Here is a 23,047-nt window from a genome sequence, read left to right on the forward strand (position 1 = left end):
AGGCCTGGTGTAGGGCATAGTGATGTTTCAATTAGAGCTTCATTGACCCCTTCTCTGTCATACACCATACAGGTGGTATCACGGACACTTGTCAGGCCCCAACGCAGAGAAGTTGCTATGGGAACGGGACGAGCCGGGCACCTTCCTGGTGCGGGAGTCTCTGTCCAAACCTGGAGACTTTGTTCTGTCTGTCCTGACTGAGGAGAAGAGCAAGGCATCCAGCGGAGGGAGGAGGGTCTCACACATCAAGATCATGTGCCAGGTGTGTGTGTGTGTGTATGTGTGTTTGTGTGTGTGTGCATGCGTGCATGAGTGTATGCGAGCATGTGAAAGTGTTTGTGTGTTTTGCTCACTCTAACTCACATTCACACATTCACTCACATTCCCTATTGTAATTCACATTGTAATCTTTGCTATAGTTTTTCTCATATCTGAGTACATCTTGCTATGAAATCAGACCAATTTTCAGTTTCCCCAAAATATTTATTCTTATGCAACGAGTGACCTTCCTGCTTCCAACATCTAGGAGAAAACCTGACAAACATCAAACACACCAGCACTACTGTCTCAGCACAGAAACAGTTATGCAAAGTCCAGTCAATATGAACATGGAGGTTTGAGTTTGATAGATATCACTGACCACATCCTGGTTACAAAAGTTTGACTTAAAAAACAAGTTTGCCAAGCAGTTATGTTTTAATTAGTTAGTTAAGTATTTATTTGGACCCTTAGGTGATGTGTGAAAATGCATATACGATTCCAATAAAATACATGAGAATTGGTATTCACAATTAAATACTTTATATTCATGTGTGTACAGTAACTACCACTAGAAAAAAAAAATAGCATAGTTATTTTCGAGTGCAGAGCTAGACTGTAACTAACTGCATTCATCCCCAAACCTCCTTTTCGTAGATTCAACATTATCAGCAGCACCATCATGGTTAGGTTATTTTTAGCTGTGGTTCATCTCATTGCAGACATGATGCAGATTTGAATGAGAGGCATTGTAGGGCTGGAGTCTGGAGAATTCAGGGTCAGAAGATTATCACAGAGGTCATTGAGTCCTGGCACAGGCCCTACCAGGAGCAAGCATCAGGTGCATTTCTTAATAGCTAACAGGAAGTACATTAAAGATATTTTCCGGTACTTTTGTTTACTTTTTAACCAGTGGTTCTGAAAGTATCGCCCACGAGCCAAAAGTGGTCTTGGAAATTGCATTCTATGTCACAAATGGGCAGATATGTGCACCATGTCATTGCTCTCTCTCTCTCTCTCTCTCTCTCTCTCTCTCTCTCTAATGTGTATGTGAGTCTTGATAGCTATCACTCAAATGGCAAGGGACTGAAGCTCATTGACTGAAACTTGAATTGCTAGGGGGTTTGCCCACGTGGGTTGTAAAATGTAGGGAAATTGGTGCAGCACAGCTTCCAGAAAACAGTCTCTTCAAACTAGAAATTTCGTAGCCAATTGAGGTAAAACGGCAATTTTGCTCATAGATTATGCATGTACAGTATGAACTACAGATTGACACATCCAGCCCAAAGCGGGAGGTTTAAAAAGTACTTACTAGTCACCAAAGTACTGGCGCATGCTTTTAAATGCATGAAGTACACTGGCTGTAATTTCTAAATGAATGACTGAGTCTCAGTCTGGTGAGTCGGCCATCCAGCTGTATGATTAGATCAAATTAGATAACATTTATTTCCCTCTTATGTGGACATTTGTTTTCACGTGCTAAACATAACCAAAGACCCCAAACCACAGTTACCAATAGAACATTACTACTGTGTATTATTGACAGTTTCTATATGGTCCTGTGTGTGTGTGTGTGTGTGTGTGTGTGTGTGTGTGTGTGTGTGTGTGTGTGTGTGTGTGTGTGTGTGTGTGTGTGAAAGAGTGTGTGTTTATATACAGTAGCAGTCAAAAGTTTGGACACACCAACTCATTCAAGGGTTTTTCTTTATTTTTACCTTTTTCATTGTAGAATAATATTGAAGACATAAATTATGAAATAACACATATTGAATCATGTAGTAACCAAAACAGTGTTGAACAAATCAAAATATATTTCAAAGTAAACACCCTTTGCCTTGATGACTGCTTTGCGCACTCATGGCATTCTCTCAACCAGATTCACCTGGAATTCTTTCCCAACAGTCTTGAAGGAGTTCCCACAGATGCTGAGCACTTGTTGGCTGCTTTTCCTTCACTCTGCGGTCCAACTCATTCCAAACCATCTCAATTGGGTTGAGGTCGGGTGATTGTGGAGGCCAGATTTTATGATGCAGCACTCCATCACTCTCCTTCTTGGTCAAATAGCCCTTACACAGCCTGGAGGTGTGTTGGGTCATTGTCCTGTTGAAAAACAAATGATAGTCCCACTAAGCACAAACCAGATGGGATGGCGTATCGCTGCAGAATGCTGTGGTAGCCATGCTGGTTAAGTGTGCCTTGAATTCTAAGTAAATCACAGACAGTGTCACCAGCAAAGCACCCCCACACCATCCACCTCCTTCTCCGTGCTTCACGGTGGGAACCACACATGCGGAGATCATCCATTCACCTGCGTCTCACAAAGACAAGGTGGTTGGAACCAAAAATCTCAAATTTGGACTGATGTCCATTGCTCGTGTTTCTTGGCCTAAGCAAGTCTCTTTAGTAGTGGTTTCTTTGCAGCAATTCAACCATGAAGGCCTGATTCACGTGATCTCCTCTGAACAGTTGATGTTGAGATGTGTCTGTTACTTGAACTCTGTGAAGCATTTATTTGGGCTGCAATTTCTGAGGCTGGTAACTCTAATGAACTTATCCTCTGCAGCAAAGGTAACTCTGGATCTTCCTTTCCTGTGGTAGTCCTCATGAGAGGCAGATGATGGTTTTTGAGACTGCACTTGAAGAAACTTTCAAAGTTCTTGGAATGTTCCTGATTTGACTGACCTTCATGTCTTAAAGTAATGGACTGTCATATCTTTTTGCTTATTTGGGCTGTTCTTGCCATAATATGGTATATCTTCTGTATACCACCCCTACCATGTCACAACACAACTGATTGGCTCAAACGCATTAAGAACAAAATAAATTCCACAAATTAACTTTTAACAAAGCACACCTGTTAATTGAAATTCATTCCAGGTGACTACCTCATGAAGCTGGCTGAGAGAATGCCAAGAGTGTGCAAATGTAACGAGTGTGCTGAGAGTCGGAAAGCAAGTTCAGGGAGTGAGTGTTTTAATAAATAAAATAACCTATGAACACGAAACACAAACGCACCGGCATGAAAACAGAGTCAATAACACCTGAGGAAAGAACCAATGGGAATGACAGATAGAGAAGATAATCAAGGAGGTGATGGAGTCCACGTGAGTGTCATGAGGCGCAGGTTCGCGAGACGATGGTGACAGGTTTGCGGGATAATCAGCAGCATGATGACCTAGAGGCCGGAGGGGGTGTATACGTGACAGCAAAGCTGTCATCAAGGCAAAGGGTGGTTACTTTGAAGAATGTAAAATATAAAATATATTTACATTTTGCTCAACACTTTTGTGGTTACTACATGATTCCATATGTGTTATTTCATAGTTTTAATGCCTTCACAATTGTTCTACAATGTAGAAAACAGTAAAAAATAAAGAGAAACTGGAATGAGTAGGTGTGTCCAAACTTTTGACTGGTACTGTATATATACACACATATATATATATATAAATATATATATATATAGTGCAGTGAAAAAGTATTTGCCCCATTTCTGATTTTCTCTATTTTTACATATTTTTGATATTGAATGCTATCAGATCTTCAACCAAAACCTAATATTAGATAACGGAAACCTGAGTTTACAAATTAGAAAACAAACTGATACTTATTTTATTTATTTAATTGACATAGTTATGCATCACCCTTACACTCAATAACTGGTTGTGCCACCTTTAGCTGCAATGACAGCAACCAAATGCTTCTTCCTGTAGTTGTTGATCAGTCTCTCACATCGCTGTGGAGGAATTTTGGCCCACTCTTGCATGCAGAACTACTTTAACTCAGCAACATTTGTGGGTTTTCAAGCATGAACTGCTAGTTTCAAGTTCTTCCACAACATCCCAATTGAGATTATGTCTGGACTTTGACTAGGCCATTCCAAAACTTGAAATTTGTTGCTTTTTAGCCATTTTCATGCCTTGATTGTTTGTATTGGATCATTGTCTTGCTGCATGACCCAGCTGCACTTCAGCTCACAGACGGATGGCCTGACATTCTCCAGTATAATTCTCTGATACAGAGCAGAATTCATGGTTCCTTCTATTAATAAGGCAAGTCGTCCAGGTCCTGAGGCAGTAAAGCATCCCTAAACCATCACACTACCACCACCATGCTTGACCGTTGGTATAGGGTTCTTACTGTGGAATGCAGTGTTTGGTTTTTGCCAGGCATAATGGGACTCATGTCGTCATATATTTATATAAATAGAATGACCGGTACACGGTGGGAGGCAAAGAGATGTTTGACACCCTGGCTGACCTGATGGAGCACTACAAACGCAAAGGCATCGAGGAGATGTCTGGAACCTGGGTGCACCTCAAACAGGTAAAGACTTACAGGACTTACAGTTGTAACGCCATACAGGTCACAGAGTCACCGTGAGTGTTGCAGTCAAGTTACAACTTTACACAGGTCGGAGATACTGTATCTTATAATGGGTTAAAGATCATCTGAATGACAACATAGAGCCATATCCGAACAAATCTTGACTTCTTCTCCTCTCCTTCTCTTTCCTGTCCACTCCATCCTTCTCTCCGTCAGCCCTACTTCTCCACCAGAGTGAATGCAGCAGACATTGACAGCAGAGTGAGGCTGCTGGACCAGATGGCGGAAGGAGAAAACGAGGGAGACAAGAAGAGCAAAGCAGGATTCTGGGAGGAGTTTGATGTAAGTCGATTAAGTTTTTGATGGAAGGAAGATGTGATGTTTTGAACAACCCTTCTTAACCTCTTCTTCTCTTTACTCAACCTGGTCTCAGAGCATTTCCTATTATTATGTATGTAAATTCGAGACACTCCATTTAGAATGAGATTCTAAGTTTCTTATGGTATGTATTAATTTGTGGATGACATCACAAATTTTATATGAAATCTTATGAATTACAATTATTATTATTATATGTTACGAATTTGCAAAACGTACTACATGTTATGAATTTTCAAAAAGTATATGTAACGAATTCTAGCAAGGTGGCTAACGTTAACTACTTGGTTAATTTTAGTTAGTCTAGGGGTTAGGGTTAAGCTTAGGGTGAAGTTTAGGAGTTAAAGGTTAAAGGGTTAAGGTTAGGGGAAGGGTTAGCTAACATGCTAAGTAGTAGCAAAGTATCTAAAAAGTAGTAAGTATTTGAAAAGTAGCTAAAATGCTAAAGTTGGCTGTAATGAGATTCAAACTACCTTTGGATTGCTAGATGTTAGCGTTATACACCCATGCATCCACTCCGAACAGCCACCATACTTTTGCTTTGCCTTAAGTAACCATCTATCTTATGTTACCATACCAAACTTAACATATCATACTCATTTTATTGCCTCGGATTTAAATGTACTATGTTACGTCTAGTCTATGAGACCAGGATGCTTTACTCTACTATAGGTTATCTGAGGACTAATTTCTTACATGCTGACCACAACAGCATTGCAAAATAAATGTACACATACATGTTATTCAATCATTGCATCCAAAATGCTTGCTTGCGTCAACGAGCGTCTGTGTAGCCAGGAACTAAATTAGAACTTGGTTATATTTGTGACGCTTGATGTGCTGCAAGTCCAATCTCTCCCGTCCAATCTCTTCCATCTCCTCATTGGTTTTTAGGAGCATATACCCATGTAGGTGATTGAAAGATTAACTGAGGTCCACACTCCAGTCCAGTTGGTGGTGGTAATGCACCTTAAAGTTGGTTGCTAACCGCCATTTAAAGTCCAAAGAAGAAGAAGAACCCTGAAGGAGGAGGGATTACTAGAAACGAACTCTGTTTACCCTTTTATCTGTGGAATAATTGTCAGAGTAGAGGACCTTGTGCATTTCAGGTAAAATAACAACCAAATGCTTATGTCCCAGGACAAATTAGCTAGCAACAGGAAGCTAGCTAGCTAAATTGCCATGAATGTTTAATGCTTTTCGACCTGTCGCAAAATTAATATAGTTGGTCCAGAGATGGTTTTGATATTTCAACCTGCGTCCCCTGATCGCGTCTGGTGTGGATGGACAAAATCAACATGCACGCGATGGCGCTAGTGCGTGCCCGGTGTAGTCAGAATGTTAGTGTGTCTGTGTTTGACCATTTGGTTGGTCATATAAGCTGTGTATGCAATGTGCCTTTACTCTTGTGCAACATGGTGAAACATTTTGAAACATGTTCCGTTGGACAAGTCAAAGTGAGAGTGTTGCAAGGAAAAACTATGATCAAATGGTTAAAGGTCTCACAACTACAGCCATAGGAAGTAGACTGCAAGAACCATAGACCACTTTTTTATTTCCACCATGTGGTAGCATGTGGCACTGCTATTTGAGGCCTCTGCCCAAATTGTCTAATCTCAGAAACCCACAACTAAAACCTTGCGTAATTGCTTCAAATGCTACATAGTCTGGCCACGAGAGGTTAGAAATTGTCTAACACTAATTCCAAACTGCTTTAACAGTACATTAAAAATAACTTTTCAAATGGTAAAAAAAATATGGGTAACGAATGTACATTATATGTATGTTCATAAAGCATACATAACACATCCATGATCACATAATAAACACGCCATATTTATAGAGCATTCATGAATGTATTCATAGTAATATAGTATGTCAGTATTCCACAAATACTGGGAATGAGGATTTGCATGTCTTTAAACATGAACTCATTCTCCTGAAGGTATTCCTGAAAAGATTTTCAGTTGTCACAGCTGGGTTGAGTGAATCTATGTTTGGGATTTTTACAGTCAATCCCTTCCCTCAAGACTGTGAGGTTAGGCCAGGGGTTAGGTTACTCTGGTCCTGGAGTACACATGCAGGCTTTTGTTCTAGCCCAGTGAAATAGTAAACACTGGATGTATGTGTAACCCCAATCCTTCAGACCAATTAGAGTTCACCTGAGCTGACACAGGCTAAAAGGCAGGATGAGAGGGGCTGATGATGCTGATGAGGAACTTCACTGAAACTCCCATCATAACCAGGGGACTGGATTAGCACTAGCAGCAGCTTCCACCAAGGGTCATGGGTCAGGACAGGTTGTAAGGCGCTACAGTATAGCTGGATTAGCTATAAGAAGTACGTCTATCCCCTAATGTGTACATAGAGATGAACACATGATATACAGTGCATTTGGAAAGTATTCAGACCCCTTGACTTTTTCCACATTTTGTTACGTTACAGCCTTATTCTAAAATTGATTAAATTCTTTTTATTTACATCATCAATCTACACACAAAACCCCATAATGACAAAGCATGTTTTTTTTTTGGTAAATATATATTGAAAAAAAACCCGGAAATATCACATTTACATAAGTATTCAGACCCTTTACTCAGTACTTTGTTGAAGTACCTTTGGCAGCGATTACAGCCTTGAGTCTTCTTGAGTATGACGCTACAGATCTTCTCTGCAGATCCTCTCAAGCTTTGTCAGGTTGGATGGGGAGCATCGCTGCACAGCTATTTTCACGTCTCACCAGAGATGTTCGATCGGGTTCAAGTCTGGGCTCTGGCTGGGCCACTCAAAGACATTCAGAGACTTGTCCTGAAGCCACTCCTGTGTTGTCTTTGCTGTGTGCTTAGGGTCGTTGTCCTGTTGGAAGGTGAACCTTCACCCCAGTCTGAGGTCCTGAGTGCTCTGGAGCAGGTTTTCATCAAGAATATCTCTGTACTTTGCTCCGTTCATCTTTCCCTCAATCCTGACTAGTCTCCCAGTCCCTGTCCCTGAACAACTTTTCCACAGCATGATGCTGCCACCACCATGCTTCACCGTAGGGATGGTGCCAGGTTTTCTTCAGATGTGACGCTTGGCATTCAGGCCTAAGAGTTCAATCTTGGTTTCATCAGACTCATAGTCTGAGAGTCTTTAGGTGCCTTTGGCAAACTCCAAGCGGGCTATCATGTGCCTTTTACTGAGGAGTGGCTTCTGTCTGCCCACTCTACCATAAAGGCCTGATTGGTGGAGTGCTGCAGAGATGGTTGTCCTTCTGGAAGGTTCTCCCATCTCCACAGAGGAACTCTGGAGCTCTGTCAGAGTGACCATCGGGTTCTTGGTCACTTCCCTGACCAAGGCCTTCACCCCCGATTGCTCAGTTTTGCTGGGCGGCCAGTTCTAGGAAGAGTCTTGGTGGTTCCAAACTTCTTCTTTTATGGAGGGCACTGTGTTCTTGGGGACGTTCAATGCTGCAGAAATGTTTTGGTACCCTTCCCCAGATCTGTGCCTCGACACAATCCTGTCAAACTCCCATCCTGTAGTCAGGATTACTCTCAAACTCCCATCCTGTGCTAATCACTCTCACTTTGATGAACTGAAATGGCTCAAAGTAAAAACAACTGAAGTCACCCAGATCAAGATGGGGCTTATCCACTAAACTGTGTAGCCTGTCCCCAGATACCTATATGTAATTATTTCAGCCACATTAGAGACACCCTCTAGTACTCCACCAGAGGGAGCTCTACTGACTTTATTCCCTGTCGATTCAAGAGCTCCATGGGGATAAACTCTTTCCTCTTGTCCAGTGGTTCCCAAACTGTGGGTTCGGCATTAAAAAAACATATATATATTTTTAAAGTGAACTCAGTCCAGTTTTAAACTTACTCTTGAAAGTTGTAATAGTAGAATGCACAAGGTGCCATTTGGAAATTGGGTAGTGTATCATCAGTTCCTCTTGTCGTGTCAGTCATTGCAGACCTTAGAGCTATTTATAACTGGTCAGAAATGTCCAGATCAACTAGCCCATATCAGATGTTTTTTAATTGAGTTTTTTTAGCCCATAGATATTGTTGTATTTTTTTTGTCACTCAAATATGACATAAATACACTGTAGACATGGCAAAATGTATAGAATTGCAAGAAAAAGTTGCTTTAAAACTGCTACATTTTCTTTGCACCCCACGACAAAAGGTGTAGAATTGCAGGAAATAAGCTTTAAACCTGCAAAATTCTCTCCACCAACAAGAGGGGTTTGAACAGTTTGTGTCATGAACAGTGCTTGTGCCCATAGAAATAGACGTGGTGTGCGCGCGGGGCCCGGGATGTTCCCCAATGCTGGAAGGGGGGCCCAGAGTGAAAAGGTTTGGGAACCCCTGCTTTAGTCTGTGGCAGTACTGTGGAACAAATGAAACATTTGTCATTAGAGAATAGCTTTAAGGTGTCACTTGAAAATGGTTGAGAAATGCCATGGCTGTTTGAGGGTATTTTTATTTTCAAGAAGTGACCCGTTTAAAGGCCCCTCTATACTGTTGGTTAAGTAATTGAATGCTTGTTGATGTTTTTTAAATTGTATTGAGCTTACAATGACTATCCTTCTCTTTCTCTCCTTCTCTCTCTTTCTTGTTCTTTTCAGGCCCTTCAAAAGCAGGAGACAAAGGTGAAGAAGAGCAGAGAAGAAGGGATGAGACCAGAAAACAAAAGCAAAAACCGATATAAGAACATCCTTCCCTGTAAGAGCATCTACTTCTAAAGTGCAATGATATAGCCTCTTATCTTTTACCCATCTTCTTTACATTTTCTCTTCCATTTATATTCTCTCTGTCTGATACATTCCCTCATCTCTCTCTCTCATCCTTCCATCTCTACACTCATCCTATTCTCCTCCCAGTTGATGAGACCAGGGTCATTCTGTCATCTGGAGACCCCGATATCATTGGCTCAGATTACATCAATGGCAACTATGTGACAGTAAGTACATGTTATGTCACCTTGTAGTCTCAACATGAAATGATAAACCACTGTTATGAATCCATAACAGGTCTAAACATGAATATGTTTTAATTAATATGATCAAAGACTATAATTGCAATGGGCTTTGTCTCCATGTAGACAATATTTGACATTTTTTACTATATTTCTCCGTCTCTTTGTAGAATAAGCTGCAGGAGCCCGGTGACCAGAAGGTGTACATCGCCTGTCAGGGCTGCCTTGCAACAACTGTCAACGATTTCTGGCAGATGGTGTGGCAGGAGAGGACAAGGGTCATCGTCATGACAACCAGGGAGGTCGAGAAGGGACGGGTTAGTGACTTAGGAGTGTTACTGAGAATTTGAAAGCATTTTCTTTTACAATGTATGATTTTAATATTATAACATAGTATAAACTACCCATCTCATTTTCCTCAAACCATTTCTCCATGTTTGTTTATGCAGAATAAATGTGTGCCATACTGGCCAGAAATGCAGGGCTCCAAAGAGGTGGGGCCGTATGTGGTCACTTGTGTCTCTGAGAGAGATGCCACTGACTACAAGATCAGGGTTATGGAGATCTCCCCTCTGGATCAGGTAGGTACCACCTGCTGGCTCCACTTATCATCACCTCTCTTACCTCTGTTACCACTGCCATCATTGTCATTACTGTTAACACCTCTGTCATCTCTAATACTGTCATATCATCACTATCACCACTGTTACCGTTATCATCACTGTCATCTATGGCATCACTGTTACCTCTGTCGTCACTGTTACCATTATCATCACTGTCATCACTGTTACCTCGGTCATCACTGCAGTCACAGATTTGCTGAGTTTACAGTATTACTCATGTCTCTCCTCTTTGTCTCTTTCCTCTCCCCTCCTCGTCTGTCCCAGTCGGATTCGGTCCGTACTATCTGGCACTACCAGTACCTGAGCTGGCCCGACCATGGAGTTCCCGAGGAGCCAGGAGGGGTGCTCAGCTTCCTCACTCAGGTCAACTCAAAACAGGCCGAGTTCACCAACGCTGGGCCAATGATCATCCACTGCAGGTATATTCTAGCTGTCTTCCAGCTGTATTCTTGCTATATTCCAGATGTATTCAGGATGATAAGTGTCACTTATATCCATTCTCCATTGTCTAGAATACATGATAAGAATGTCAGATTATGTTGTTTTTCCAGGATTAAGACTAGTTGTTAACTTGTCTGGGAACGTGGGACGCTTGCGTCCCACCCTAGTCAACAGCCAGTGGAATCGAGTCGCGCGAAATACAAAACCTCATAAATGCTATAACTTCAATTTCTCAAACATATGACTATTTTACACCATTTTATAGATACACCTCTCCTGAATCGAACCACGTTGTCCGATTTCAAAAAGGCTTTACAGCAAAAGCAAAACATTAGATTATGTTAGAAGAGTACCCTGCCAAAAAAAATCACACTGCCATTTTCAAAGCAACTAGCATGCATCACAAATACCCAAAACACAGCTAAATGCAGCACTAACCTTTGACAATCTTCATCAGATGACACTCCTAGGACATCATGTTACACAATACATGCATTTTTTTGTTCGATAAAGTTCATATTTATATATAAAAACAGCATTTTACATCGGCACGTGACGATCAGAAAATATTTTCCCTCAAATGCTTCCGGTGAATCAGCGCTACAATTTACAAAATTACTACTCTAAAACATTGTTAAAATGTAATATTGTCATTCAAAGAATTATAGATGAACATCTCGGGAATGTAACCGCATTGCCAGATTTAAAAATAACTTTACTGGGAAATCACACTTTGCAATAAACGACGTGGTATGCTCAGAAAAATAGGCTAGGCGATACATGTTAGCGCCATCTTGGAACCATCTAAAATCAAATATACTATTGTAAATATTCCCTTACCTTTGATTATCTTCATCAGAAGGCACTTCCAGGAATCCCAGGTCCACAACAAATGTAGTTTTGTTCGAAAAAGTTAATAATTTATGTCCCAATAGTTCCTTCTTGTTAGCGCGTTCCAAAGGCTACACATAATGCACTGAAGCGCGCGGGACTTGTCGTCACGAATGTGCAAAAAATAAATATTTACGTTCGTTCAAACATGTCAAACGTTGTATAACATAAATCTTTAGGGCCTTTTTCAACCAGAGCTTCAATAATATTCAAGGCGGACGATTGCATTGTCTTACTAAACGTTTCGGAACAAAATGGTTCCCATGGGCGCTCACGTCATAGTAGTAATGGCCCTCCCCCTGTGACTAACTTCCCAAGCCTCTCTTTGGGTCAGTTTCTACCATAGAAGATTCAAACCACTTTGTAAAGACTGTTGACATCTAGTGGAAGCCTTAGGAAGTGCTAAATGATTAATAAGTCCCTGTGTGTTTCAATGGCAAAGGTTTGAATTGATTCCACACATCAGATTTCCATTTCCTGTTAGGATTTGTCTCAGGGTTTTGACTGCCATATGAGTTCTGTTATACTCACAGACACCATTCAAACAGTTTTAGAAACTTTAGAGTGTTTTCTATCCAAATCTACTAATTATATGCATATTGTAGTTACTGGACAGGAGTAGTAACCAGATTAAATCGGGTACATTTTTTATCCGGCCGTGCAAATACTGCCCCCTATCCCCAACAGGTTTTAAGATTAGTTGCGGTTAGGGTTGCGAAGTGTCAGAAACTTTCCGGTAAATTTCCAGAGTTTTTCTGGAAATTTCCATGGGAAATTAAGCCTGGGAATTTTGCTTAAATTCATCAAAGAAGTTGGCTTATAACAGTGAACCTTTTTTTGTGGGATACACATAAGGCAATTCTAGGTCTTGTGGTATATTTTGGTTAAACTATCCCCAATTCAATGGAATGGCAACCCTCTGCATGCACAGTGTATTCTTCCATCACCTGTACAGCTAATTCTCAAGATATTGCACACTAATGAGATGCTATTGAGCCCACACTACTACACTGTCTGAGCCAAGGACTACATGCTTTCTGGTAAGTTTTGATTACAATACTTGGTGGGGTGAATGTATTTTATAGGACATGCATGATTTTTTGTTAACTAGTAAATAGTAGCCTACAGAAAGTGTGTTTAAATCATTTCTAACTTGTTAACAATTTCTGCTAGTTAGTTTTTGCTACCATGTGGGTTTTAGCTTGTTTTAGCCTGCTAATTCACCTGTTTCCATACATGTTTCATTTAAAACATTTATCTTACAAAGGAGTTGTTTAATCTAGCTGCTTAACTATTTATCTGTACATGGAATTGTTTTTTGTTTTTTCTTACTCTTTTTTTCTAATCTTACAGGAAAATGCCACTATCTGATGTGTGGAGACATTTCACTGTAGCTAATGTAGAAGGAAAAGCTGTGTACATTTGCAAATACTGTGCCAAATCATATGTGAAGAATGCAACAAAGATGCAGAATCATCTGGCCAAGTGCATAAAGTTCCATCAGTGCTCACAACAAGCAACCTCTGACAAAAGTCCCTCTACTTCTATTCAAGGTGAAAATGATAAATCAGACACCTTATCAATAGCAATAGCTCATGGTCCTCCTGGAATCAGAAGGTTTTTTTACTCAGTGGAGGAACGTAGTCAGAGATGCTGATGAATGTCTTGCTCGAGCTGTGTATGCAACTGGTTCACCACTGATGCTAACAGGCAATGTGTATTGGAAGAGATTTCTGAATGTTCTTCGCCCAGCATACACCCCTCCAACCAGACATGCTTTATCTACTCATTTGCTGGATGCAGAGTTCAACAGAGTTCAAGTGAAGGTCAAGCAAATCATTGAGAAAGCAGACTGTATTGCAATCATCTCTGATGGGTGGTCGAATGTTCGTGGGCAAGGAATAATTAACTGCATCATCTCCACCCCTCAACCATTATTCTACAAGAGCGCAGACACAAAGGACAACAGACACACCGATCTCTACATTGCAGATGAGCTGAAGGCAGTCATCAATTACCTTGGACCACAGAAGGTATTTGCACTAGTGACAGACAATGCTGCGAACATGAAGGCTGCTTGGTCTAAAGTGGAGGAGTCCTACCCTCACATCACACCCATTGGCTGTGCTGCTCATGCATTGAATCTGCTCCTCAAGGACATCATGGCACTGAAAACAATGGATACACTCTACAAGAGAGCCAAGGAAATGGTTAGGTATGTGAAGGGTCAAGTTATAGCTGAAATCTACCTCACCAAGCAAAGTGAGAAGAATAAGAGCACCACATTGAAGCTGCCCAGCTGTTGTCATCATGTTTGACAGTCTCCTGAAGGGAGTCTGCTGACATGGACAGCCCCATCAAGAGGATCCTCCTGGTTATATGTATTTTGGGAGAGTGGTAAGCAGCTTGAAACTCCTGAAACCTATAACAGTAGCCATTACACGGATTGAGGAAGACAATGTCATCCTGTCTGATGTTCAGACTCTGCTTGCAGATGTAAGAGAAGAAATCCGTATTGCCCTGCCCACTTCACTGTTGCTCCAAGCAGAGAAAACTGCAGTTCTGAAATACATCAAAAAGCGTGAAGACTTCTGTCTGAAGCCCATACACGCCACAGCGTACATGTTGCTGCAGAGATCAACAAGGCTTTTGGTGTCATCACTACTGTGTCTCGCCACCTTGGCCTCGATGAGGGCAAGGTTCTTGGCAGTCTGGCAAAGTACACTTCCAAGCAAGGGCTTTGGGATGGAGATGCAATATGGCCTGACAACGAGCCATCCTCAACAAGGCTGGAAAGTGATACTGTATATACTGTATCCTCAGAGTCTGATGTTCAAGAGGTGGACATTGAGGAGGTCCAGGGAGAAGACATGGAAGCCTGAGAGGAAGATAACCAAAGCTTTAGTTTCTAGACTATAATTTTACAGATGTATGTTGAAAACGTTTTTGGAGATGTGATGGATCATTGGGGATCATTCAATATATGCTTTCTTTTGTTGTTCAGTGAAATCATCCATGTGAAAAGCCAAGTCATTTAATTAAAGTTCAATTCGTAACTAAATAGTTTTTTTATTTCTATTGGAAGGATTTAATAATTTACAATTATGTCTACTTATAAGGTAAAAGGTTTATGTTTCTGTCTCCATATGATATGGTAAATATATCCAATGCAAAAAACATCTACATTTAAATGCTATTCATATCAATTTGTATATATTTCCGTTAATTCCAATATATTCCCGTTAATTCCCACGGAAAGTTTCCACCTCTGAATATTCCCCAAAATGTGCAACCCTAGTTGCGGTACTCAGCATTTTAAGTCAACTGACAGTTTATCCTATAGGAATTTTCCACTTGTGATATCAAGAATAGGGAGGGTTCTTGTACTCTTGTATGTTGTTGGTCCCGTGACTATTTGTTATGTAAGCAGACATAAGTACAGCATAATAGTGTATAGAGTGTTCACCAGGCTGTTGCAGTACAGTTTAATGACAAAAGCTATTTCCTTTGCTTCTTTACACTGAAAGACATCCATAGGGACAAAGTTCTTATCCAATCCACTGGTCTTTATAATATAACCAAACTGTCACAGTCACGTGTGTGTACAGTGGTCATCCCCTGGCTGAGACATCTGTTAGTGTGACAACATGACAAATCCCTCTCCATTTGTCCATGATCACTTTACACCTCTGATCACAGAATGACTTAGATGATCAATACTGCTCTAGAAATGGTTTCAATACAGTTTATTATTTTCAGTGAATTGCATTGAGTCCAATCACATTGTACTGTACTGCCAGTTGTCCTTACAACCACTCTGTTTGTGTTGTGTTTCTGTGTAGTGCTGGAATAGGCCGAACTGGCACCATTGTGGTGATCGACATGATCATCGAGACCATTGACACTAAAGGTGAGTCTCTTTCATTACCAAAGTTCCCACATTTCTTCAGATCTTCATGATTTTATACTGTATCTTATTATGGCTCTTTTGTTCCATGATCCTTGTAATGCCTGTCATCACTGTAGCATGACAGTGTTTTTGTTGTTGATTGTGATTCTAACTTCCTGGTTATCCACAGGTCTGGACTGTGACATAGACATCCAGAAGAGCATCCAGATGGTGCGAGATCAGCGGTCAGGCATGGTGCAGACTGAGGCCCAGTACAAGTTCATCTACCTGGCCGTCTCTGAGTACATAGAGGCCTCCAAGACCTACAACAAGGTGAGGGAGAGGTTGCAATAGAAGGGAGAGAGGAATATGGGTAATATGGAATCAAATATATATTGTTCTCCTCTCCCAAGTGCACTGGCTACAGTATATGTCTATTGACAAACTGTGTTGAAAAACAACATTCCAGAAAATAACAACAACAAGACAGCAGAGAGAGACTCAGCTATCAGCTGACAGAGGGATCTGTGTCAAGATATACTTTACACTGTTGTTGTGCATGTTCTTCTGTCCTCCAGACAGAGATCTTATCATAGACTGCTTTGTAAAATATGAACATTGACAGAGAGAGGTTGAAATTGTTCATGGAAATTGCTAGATTTCTGGGAAATTCATAATAAGACTATGACTTAACTCTGCACATTGACTCACCTTATACCACCCATCATGTCTAACACTCGCTGTCCTCTTCTCCCCTTTCTAGGGAGCTGAGACAGAGTATGGAAATTTGCAGTTCAAACACCAGCCTGCCAGCCGCAAGGTCTCCAAGTGAGTTTGTACAGGGTGTTTCTGTGCACATGCCATTGGAGTCCGTGCATATTCCCATCTCTCCTCAAAACCACATTGGGTCAAAGTTCTCTGGCGCAGGCTACACAGAGTGAGAGACACACACATAGAGAGAGGAGGTTAGGTAGAGAGACACGGAAGAGAGAGAGTGAGAGACACACAGAGAGAGAGTTAGGTAGAGAGAGACGGAAGAGAGAGAGAGAGGTTAGGTAGAGAGAGATGGAAAAGAGAGAGAGGTTCGGTAGAGAGAGACGGAAGAGAGAGAGAGAGAGAGAGAGAGGGGAGGTTAGGTAGAGAGAGATGAAAGAGAGAGAGGAGTGAATGTGGACTTTCTCAGCTTTGTCTCCTAATGAGCCTAGCTCCTATAAGCCATATTGAAAATGGGACCATTGTTTTTCGTCGTCTCCCGTGTCTCTCCATCCTTCTGTTGTCCAATTTAGCTGATTGGGCACGTTTGTGTAACCTTTGGAGGCGATACATTTGGCTAGGTAGCCCTACTGTACTCTCTCGCTCTGGAAATAATGGACCAATTAGAAAAAACTGAACTGGACAACAAAGGAGAGGAAGAATCACTTGACCTGTTTGGATCGTCCGGACTGACCAAACTCTGTAAACTTCCACTTGATCAACCAGCCCATTCTCTTGTCAGGGTTTGAATTACACTGATTCCCAGGGATGCCCTAAAAACAGTTAAGACAATGTTAGCAGTGTTTTTAACTGCTATGAGAATGTAGGGACACGGGTTCTTCTTGACCAGGAAACACTTTGGACCCTGATTATACAGCAGGCTATAGGGATCACCCTGGTTATACAGCACGGTTCACCCTGGTTATACAGCTGGCTATAGGAATCATCCTGGTTATACAGCTGGCTATAGGGTTCACCCTGGTTATACAGCTGGCTATAGGAATCATCCTGGTTATACAGCACGGTTCACCCTGGTTATACAGCTGGCTATAGGGATCACCCTGGTTATACAGCACGGTTCGCCCTGGTTATACAGCTGGCTATAGGAATCATCCTGGTTATACAGCATGGTTCTCCCTGGTTATACAGCTGGCTATAGGGTTCACCCTGGTTATACAGCACGGTTCACCCTGGTTATACAGCTGGCTATAGGAATCATCCTGGTTATACAGCTGGCTATAGGGATCACCCTGGTTATACAGCAGGCTATAGGGATTACCCTGGTTATACAGCACGGTTCACCCTGGTTATACAGCTGGCTATAGGAACCATCCTGGTTATGCAGCACGGTTCACCCTGGTTATACAGCTGGCTATAGGAATCGTCCTGGTTATACAGCATGGTTCACCCTGGTTATACAGCTGGCTATAGGGATCACCCTGGTTATACAGCACGGTTCACCCAGGTTATACAGCTGACTATAGGAATCATCCTGGTTATACAGCTGGCTATAGGGATCGTCCCTGGTTATACAGCTGGCTATAGGGATCACCCTGGTTATACAGCACGGTTCACCCTGGTTATACAGCTGGCTATAGGAATCATCCTGGTTATACAGCTGGCTATAGGGTTCGTCCCTGGTTATACAGCTGGCTATAGGGATCATCCTGGTTATACAGTTGGCTATAGGGATCATCCTGGTTATACAGCTGGCTATAGGGATCACCCTGGTTATACAGCTGGCTATAGGGATCACCCTGGTTATACAGCATGGTTCACCCTGGTTATACAGCTGGCTATAGGGATCACGTCAGTTTATACAGCACGGTTCACCCTGGTTATACAGCTGGCTGTAGGGATCACCCAGGTTATACAGCAAGCTATAGGGATCACCCTGGTTATACAGCTGGCTGTAGGGATCACCCTGGTTATACAGCTGGCTATAGGAATCATCCTGGTTATACAGCTGGCTATAGGGATCGTCCCTGGTTATACAGCTGGCTATAGGGATCACCCTGGTTATACAGCTGGCTATAGGGATAATCCTGGTTATACAGCTGGCTATAGGGATCACGTCAGTTTATACAGCATGGTTCACCCTGGTTATACAGCTGGCTGTAGGGATCACCCTGGTTATACAGCAAGCTATAGGGATCACCCTGGTTATACAGCTGGCTGTAGGGATCACCCTGGTTATACAGCCGGCTATAGGGATCAGAGTTCTTCCTGGACAGATGACATGGTCAGGAAAGACTCTGGGCCCGAGTAATGAAAGAGCCCCCGAGGCACCCACCTCATGTATAACCAAACCCCTGTCTCTAGTACAGTATAGTACACCACAGTATAACACCTGTCTCTAGTACAGTATAGTACACCACAGTGTAACCCCTGTCTCTAGTACAGTATAGTACACCACAGTGTAACCCCTGTCTCTTGTACAGGATAATACCCCACAGTGTAAAAACTGTCTCTAGTACAGTATAGTACACCACAGTGTAACACCTGTCTCTAGTACAGTATAGTACACCACAGTGTAACAACTGTCTCTAGTACAGTATAATACACCACAGTGTCTCTAGTACAGTATAATACACCACAGTGTAACCCCTGTCTCTAGTACAGTATAATACACCACAGTGTAACACCTGTCTCTAGTACAGTATAGTACACCCCTGTGTCTCTAGTACAGTATAATACACCACAGTGTAACACCTGTCTCTAGTACAGTATAATACACCACAGTGTAACCCCTGTCTCTAGTACAGTATAATACACCACAGTGTCTCTAGTACAGTATAATACACCACAGTGTAACCCCTGTCTCTAGTACAGTATAATACACCACAGTGTAACCCCTGTCTCTAGTACAGTATAATACACCACAGTGTAACCCCTGTCTCTAGTACAGTATAATACACCACAGTGTAACCCCTGTCTCTAGTACAGTATAGTACACCACAGTGTAACCCCTGTCTCTAGTACAGTATAATACACCACAGTGTAACACCTGTCTCTAGTACAGTATAGTACACCACTGTGTCTCTAGTACAGTATAATACACCACAGTGTAACACCTGTCTCTAGTACAGTATAATACACCACAGTGTAACCCCTGTCTCTAGTACAGTATAATACACCAGTGTAAGCCCTGTCTCTAGTACAGTATAATACACCACAGTGTAACCACTGTCTCTAGTACAGTATAATACACCACAGTGTAACCCCTGTCTCTAGTACAGTATAATACACTACAGTGTAACTCCTGTCTCTAGTACAGTATAATACACCACAGTGTAACACCTGTCTCTAGTACAGTATAATACACCACAATGTCTCTAGTACAGTATAATACACCACAGTGTAACACCTGTCTCTTGTACAGTATAATACACCACAGTGTAACCCCTGTCTCTAGTACAGTATAATACACCACAGTGTAACCTGTCTCTAGTACAGTATAATACACCACAGTGTAACCCCTGTCTCTAGTACAGTATAATACACCACAGTGTAACCCCTGTCTCTAGTACAGTATAGTACACCACAGTGTAACCCCTGTCTCTAGTACAGTATAATACCCCACAGTGTAACCCCTGTCTCTAGTACAGTATAGTACACCACAGTGTAACCCCTGTCTCTAGTACAGTATAATACACCACAGTGTAACCCCTGTCTCTAGTACAGTATAATACACCACAGTGTAACCCCTGTCTCTAGTACAGTATAATACACCACAGTGTAACCCCTGTCTCTAGTACAGTATAATACACCACAGTGTAACCCCTGTCTCTTGTACAGTATGGTACACCACAGTGTAACCCCTGTCTCTAGTACAGTATAATACACCACAATGTAACACCTGTCTCTAGTACAGTATAATACACCACAGTGTAACCCCTGTCTCTAGTACAGTATAGTACACCACAGTGTAACCACTGTCTCTAGTACAGTATGGTACACCACAGTGTAACCACTCTCTAGTACAGTATAGTACACCATAGTGTAACCCCTGTCTCTTGTACAGTATAATACACCACAGTGTCTTTAGCACAGTATAGTACACCACAGTGTAACCCCTGTCTCTAGTACAGTGTAGTACACCACAGTGTAACCCCTGTCTCTAGTACAGTATAGTACACCACAGTGTAACCCCTGTCTCTTGTACAGTATAGTACACCACAGTGTAACACCTGTCTCTAGTACAGTATAGTACACCACTTTGTCTTTAGTGCAGTATAATACACCACAGTGTAACCCCTGTCTCTAGTACAGTATAGTACACCACAGTGTCTTTAGTACAGTATGGCACACCACAGTGTAACCCCTGTCTCTAGTACAGTATAGTACACCACAGTGTAACCCCTGTCTCTAGTACAGTATAATACACCACACTGTAACCCCTGTCTCTAGTACAGTATAATACACCACAGTGTAACACCTGTCTCTAGTACAGTATAGTACACCACAGTGTAACACCTGTCTCTAGTACAGTGTAGTACACCACAGTGTAACCACTGTCTCTAGTACAGTATAATACACCACGTTGTAACCACTGTCTCTAGTACAGTATAATACACCACAGTGTAACCCCTGTCTCTAGTACAGTATAATACATCACAGTGTCTCTAGTACAGTATAATACACCACAGTGTAACCCCTGTCTCTAGTACAGTATAATACACCACAGTGTAACCCCTGTCTCTAGTACAGTGTAGTACACCACAGTGTAACCTGTCTCTAGTACAGTATAATACACCACAGTGTAACCCCTGTCTCTAGTACAGTATAATACACCACAGTGTCTCTAGTACAGTATAATACACCACAGTGTAACCCCTGTCTCTAGTACAGTATAGTACACCACAGTGTCTCTAGTACAGTATAATACACCACAGTGTAACCTGTCTCTAGTACAGTATAATACACCACAGTGTAACCACTGTCTCTTGTACAGTATAATACACCACAGTGTAACCCGTCTCTAGTACAGTATAATACACCACAGTGTAACCTGTCTCTTGTACAGTATAATACACCACAGTGTAACCTGTCTCTTGTACAGTATAATACACCACAGTGTAACCCGTCTCTAGTACAGTATAATACACCACAGTGTAACCTGTCTCTTGTACAGTATAATACACCACAGTGTAACCTGTCTCTTGTACAGTATAATACACCACAGTGTAACCCGTCTCTAGTACAGTATAATACACCACAGTGTAACCCCTGTCTCTAGTACAGTATAATACACCACAGTGTAACCCCTGTCTCTTGTACAGTATAATACACCACAGTGTAACCTGTCTCTTGTACAGTATAATACACCACAGTGTAACCCGTCTCTAGTACAGTATAATACACCACAGTGTAACCTGTCTCTTGTACAGTATAATACACCACAGTGTGAGTCTGGCACTGGCTTGACACGGGTAGCTCAGTGCACTAATTTGTTTTGGAAAAACTGTTGATTGGTTCATCCATTTATGTAATTACAGTACAGTAGAATGGCTTCACCGCTGGCCTCTAGTGCCCGCCTGGCCAAGGCCACGGCCACTCAAACATGTAGGTAAACTCACAATCCAGTGTGGTGTGGGTAAGCTCACAATCCAGAGTTCACCGGAGAGCTCTGAGCTGGCTATGTACAGTATGAAATGTGTCACTGTCACCACTTCTGAGTGTTTATCTCCGAAGCTAGACCATACCTGTTTTTACCTGTTGTACATTTGCGAACTATCCTTGTATTGTTAACCTGTCAGGGTACTGTCAGGGTACTGTTTGGTAGGGTCAGGGTACTGTCAGGGTAGTGTCAGGGTACTGTTTGGTAGGGTCAGGGTACTGTCTGGGTACTGTCAGGGTAGTGTTTGGTAGGGTCAAGGTACTGTCAGGGTACTGTCAGGGAAGTGTTTAGGGTCAGGGTACTGTCAGGGTAGTATTTGGTATGGCCAGGGTAGTGTTTGGTACGGTCAGGGTAGTGTCAGGGTTGTGTCAGGGTAGTGTTTGGTACGGTCAGAGTAGTGTCAGAGTAGTGTTTGCTACGGTCAAGGTAGTGTTTGGTAGGGTCAGGGTACTGTCAGGGTTGTGTTTGGTATGGCCAAGGTACTGTTAGGGTAGTGTTTGGTAAGGTCAGGGTACTGTCAGGGTAGTGTTTGGTATGGTCAGGGTAGTGTTTGGTACGGTCAGGGTAGTGTCAGGATTGTGTCAGGGTAGTGTTTGGTACATTCAGGGTGGTGTCAGGGTAGTGTTTGGTACGGTCAGGGTACTGTCAGGATAGTGTTTGGTACGGTCAGTGTAGTGTCAGGGTAGTGTTTGGTATGGTCAGGGTAGTGTTTGGTAGGGTCAGGGTACTGTCAGGGTAGTGTTTGGTACGGTCAGGGTACTGTCAGGATACTGTCAGGGTAGTGTTTGGTACGGTCAGGGTACTGTCAGGGTAGTGTTAGGGTAGTTTCAGGGTAGTGTTTGGTACAGTCAGGATAGTGTCAGGGTAGTGTTTGGTACAGTCAGGGTACTGTCAGGATACTGTCAGGGT

The 23,047-nt window shown here is 42.1% G+C and overlaps 1 protein-coding gene across 5 annotated transcripts in view; it reads left to right on the top strand.

Annotated features, from left to right (window-relative positions):
• LOC115187775 (tyrosine-protein phosphatase non-receptor type 6-like) overlaps window positions 1-23,047 on the top strand; it is a 35,491-nt gene that overhangs the window by 10,245 nt on the left and 2,199 nt on the right. For all 5 annotated transcript variants that reach the window (XM_029746819.1, XM_029746827.1, XM_029746837.1 and 2 more), the window contains 11 exons: window positions 73-262; window positions 4,468-4,584; window positions 4,801-4,926; window positions 9,572-9,668; window positions 9,827-9,906; window positions 10,092-10,238; window positions 10,371-10,502; window positions 10,809-10,963; window positions 15,719-15,786; window positions 15,956-16,098; window positions 16,529-16,593. In XM_029746819.1, coding sequence (XP_029602679.1) covers window positions 73-262; window positions 4,468-4,584; window positions 4,801-4,926; window positions 9,572-9,668; window positions 9,827-9,906; window positions 10,092-10,238; window positions 10,371-10,502; window positions 10,809-10,963; window positions 15,719-15,786; window positions 15,956-16,098; window positions 16,529-16,593 — 1,320 coding nt within the window. The remainder of the gene's footprint in view (window positions 1-72; window positions 263-4,467; window positions 4,585-4,800; window positions 4,927-9,571; window positions 9,669-9,826; window positions 9,907-10,091; window positions 10,239-10,370; window positions 10,503-10,808; window positions 10,964-15,718; window positions 15,787-15,955; window positions 16,099-16,528; window positions 16,594-23,047) is intronic.

This window comes from Salmo trutta, chromosome 3 (genome assembly GCF_901001165.1).
Source record: "Salmo trutta chromosome 3, fSalTru1.1, whole genome shotgun sequence".
Taxonomy (NCBI): domain Eukaryota; kingdom Metazoa; phylum Chordata; class Actinopteri; order Salmoniformes; family Salmonidae; genus Salmo; species Salmo trutta.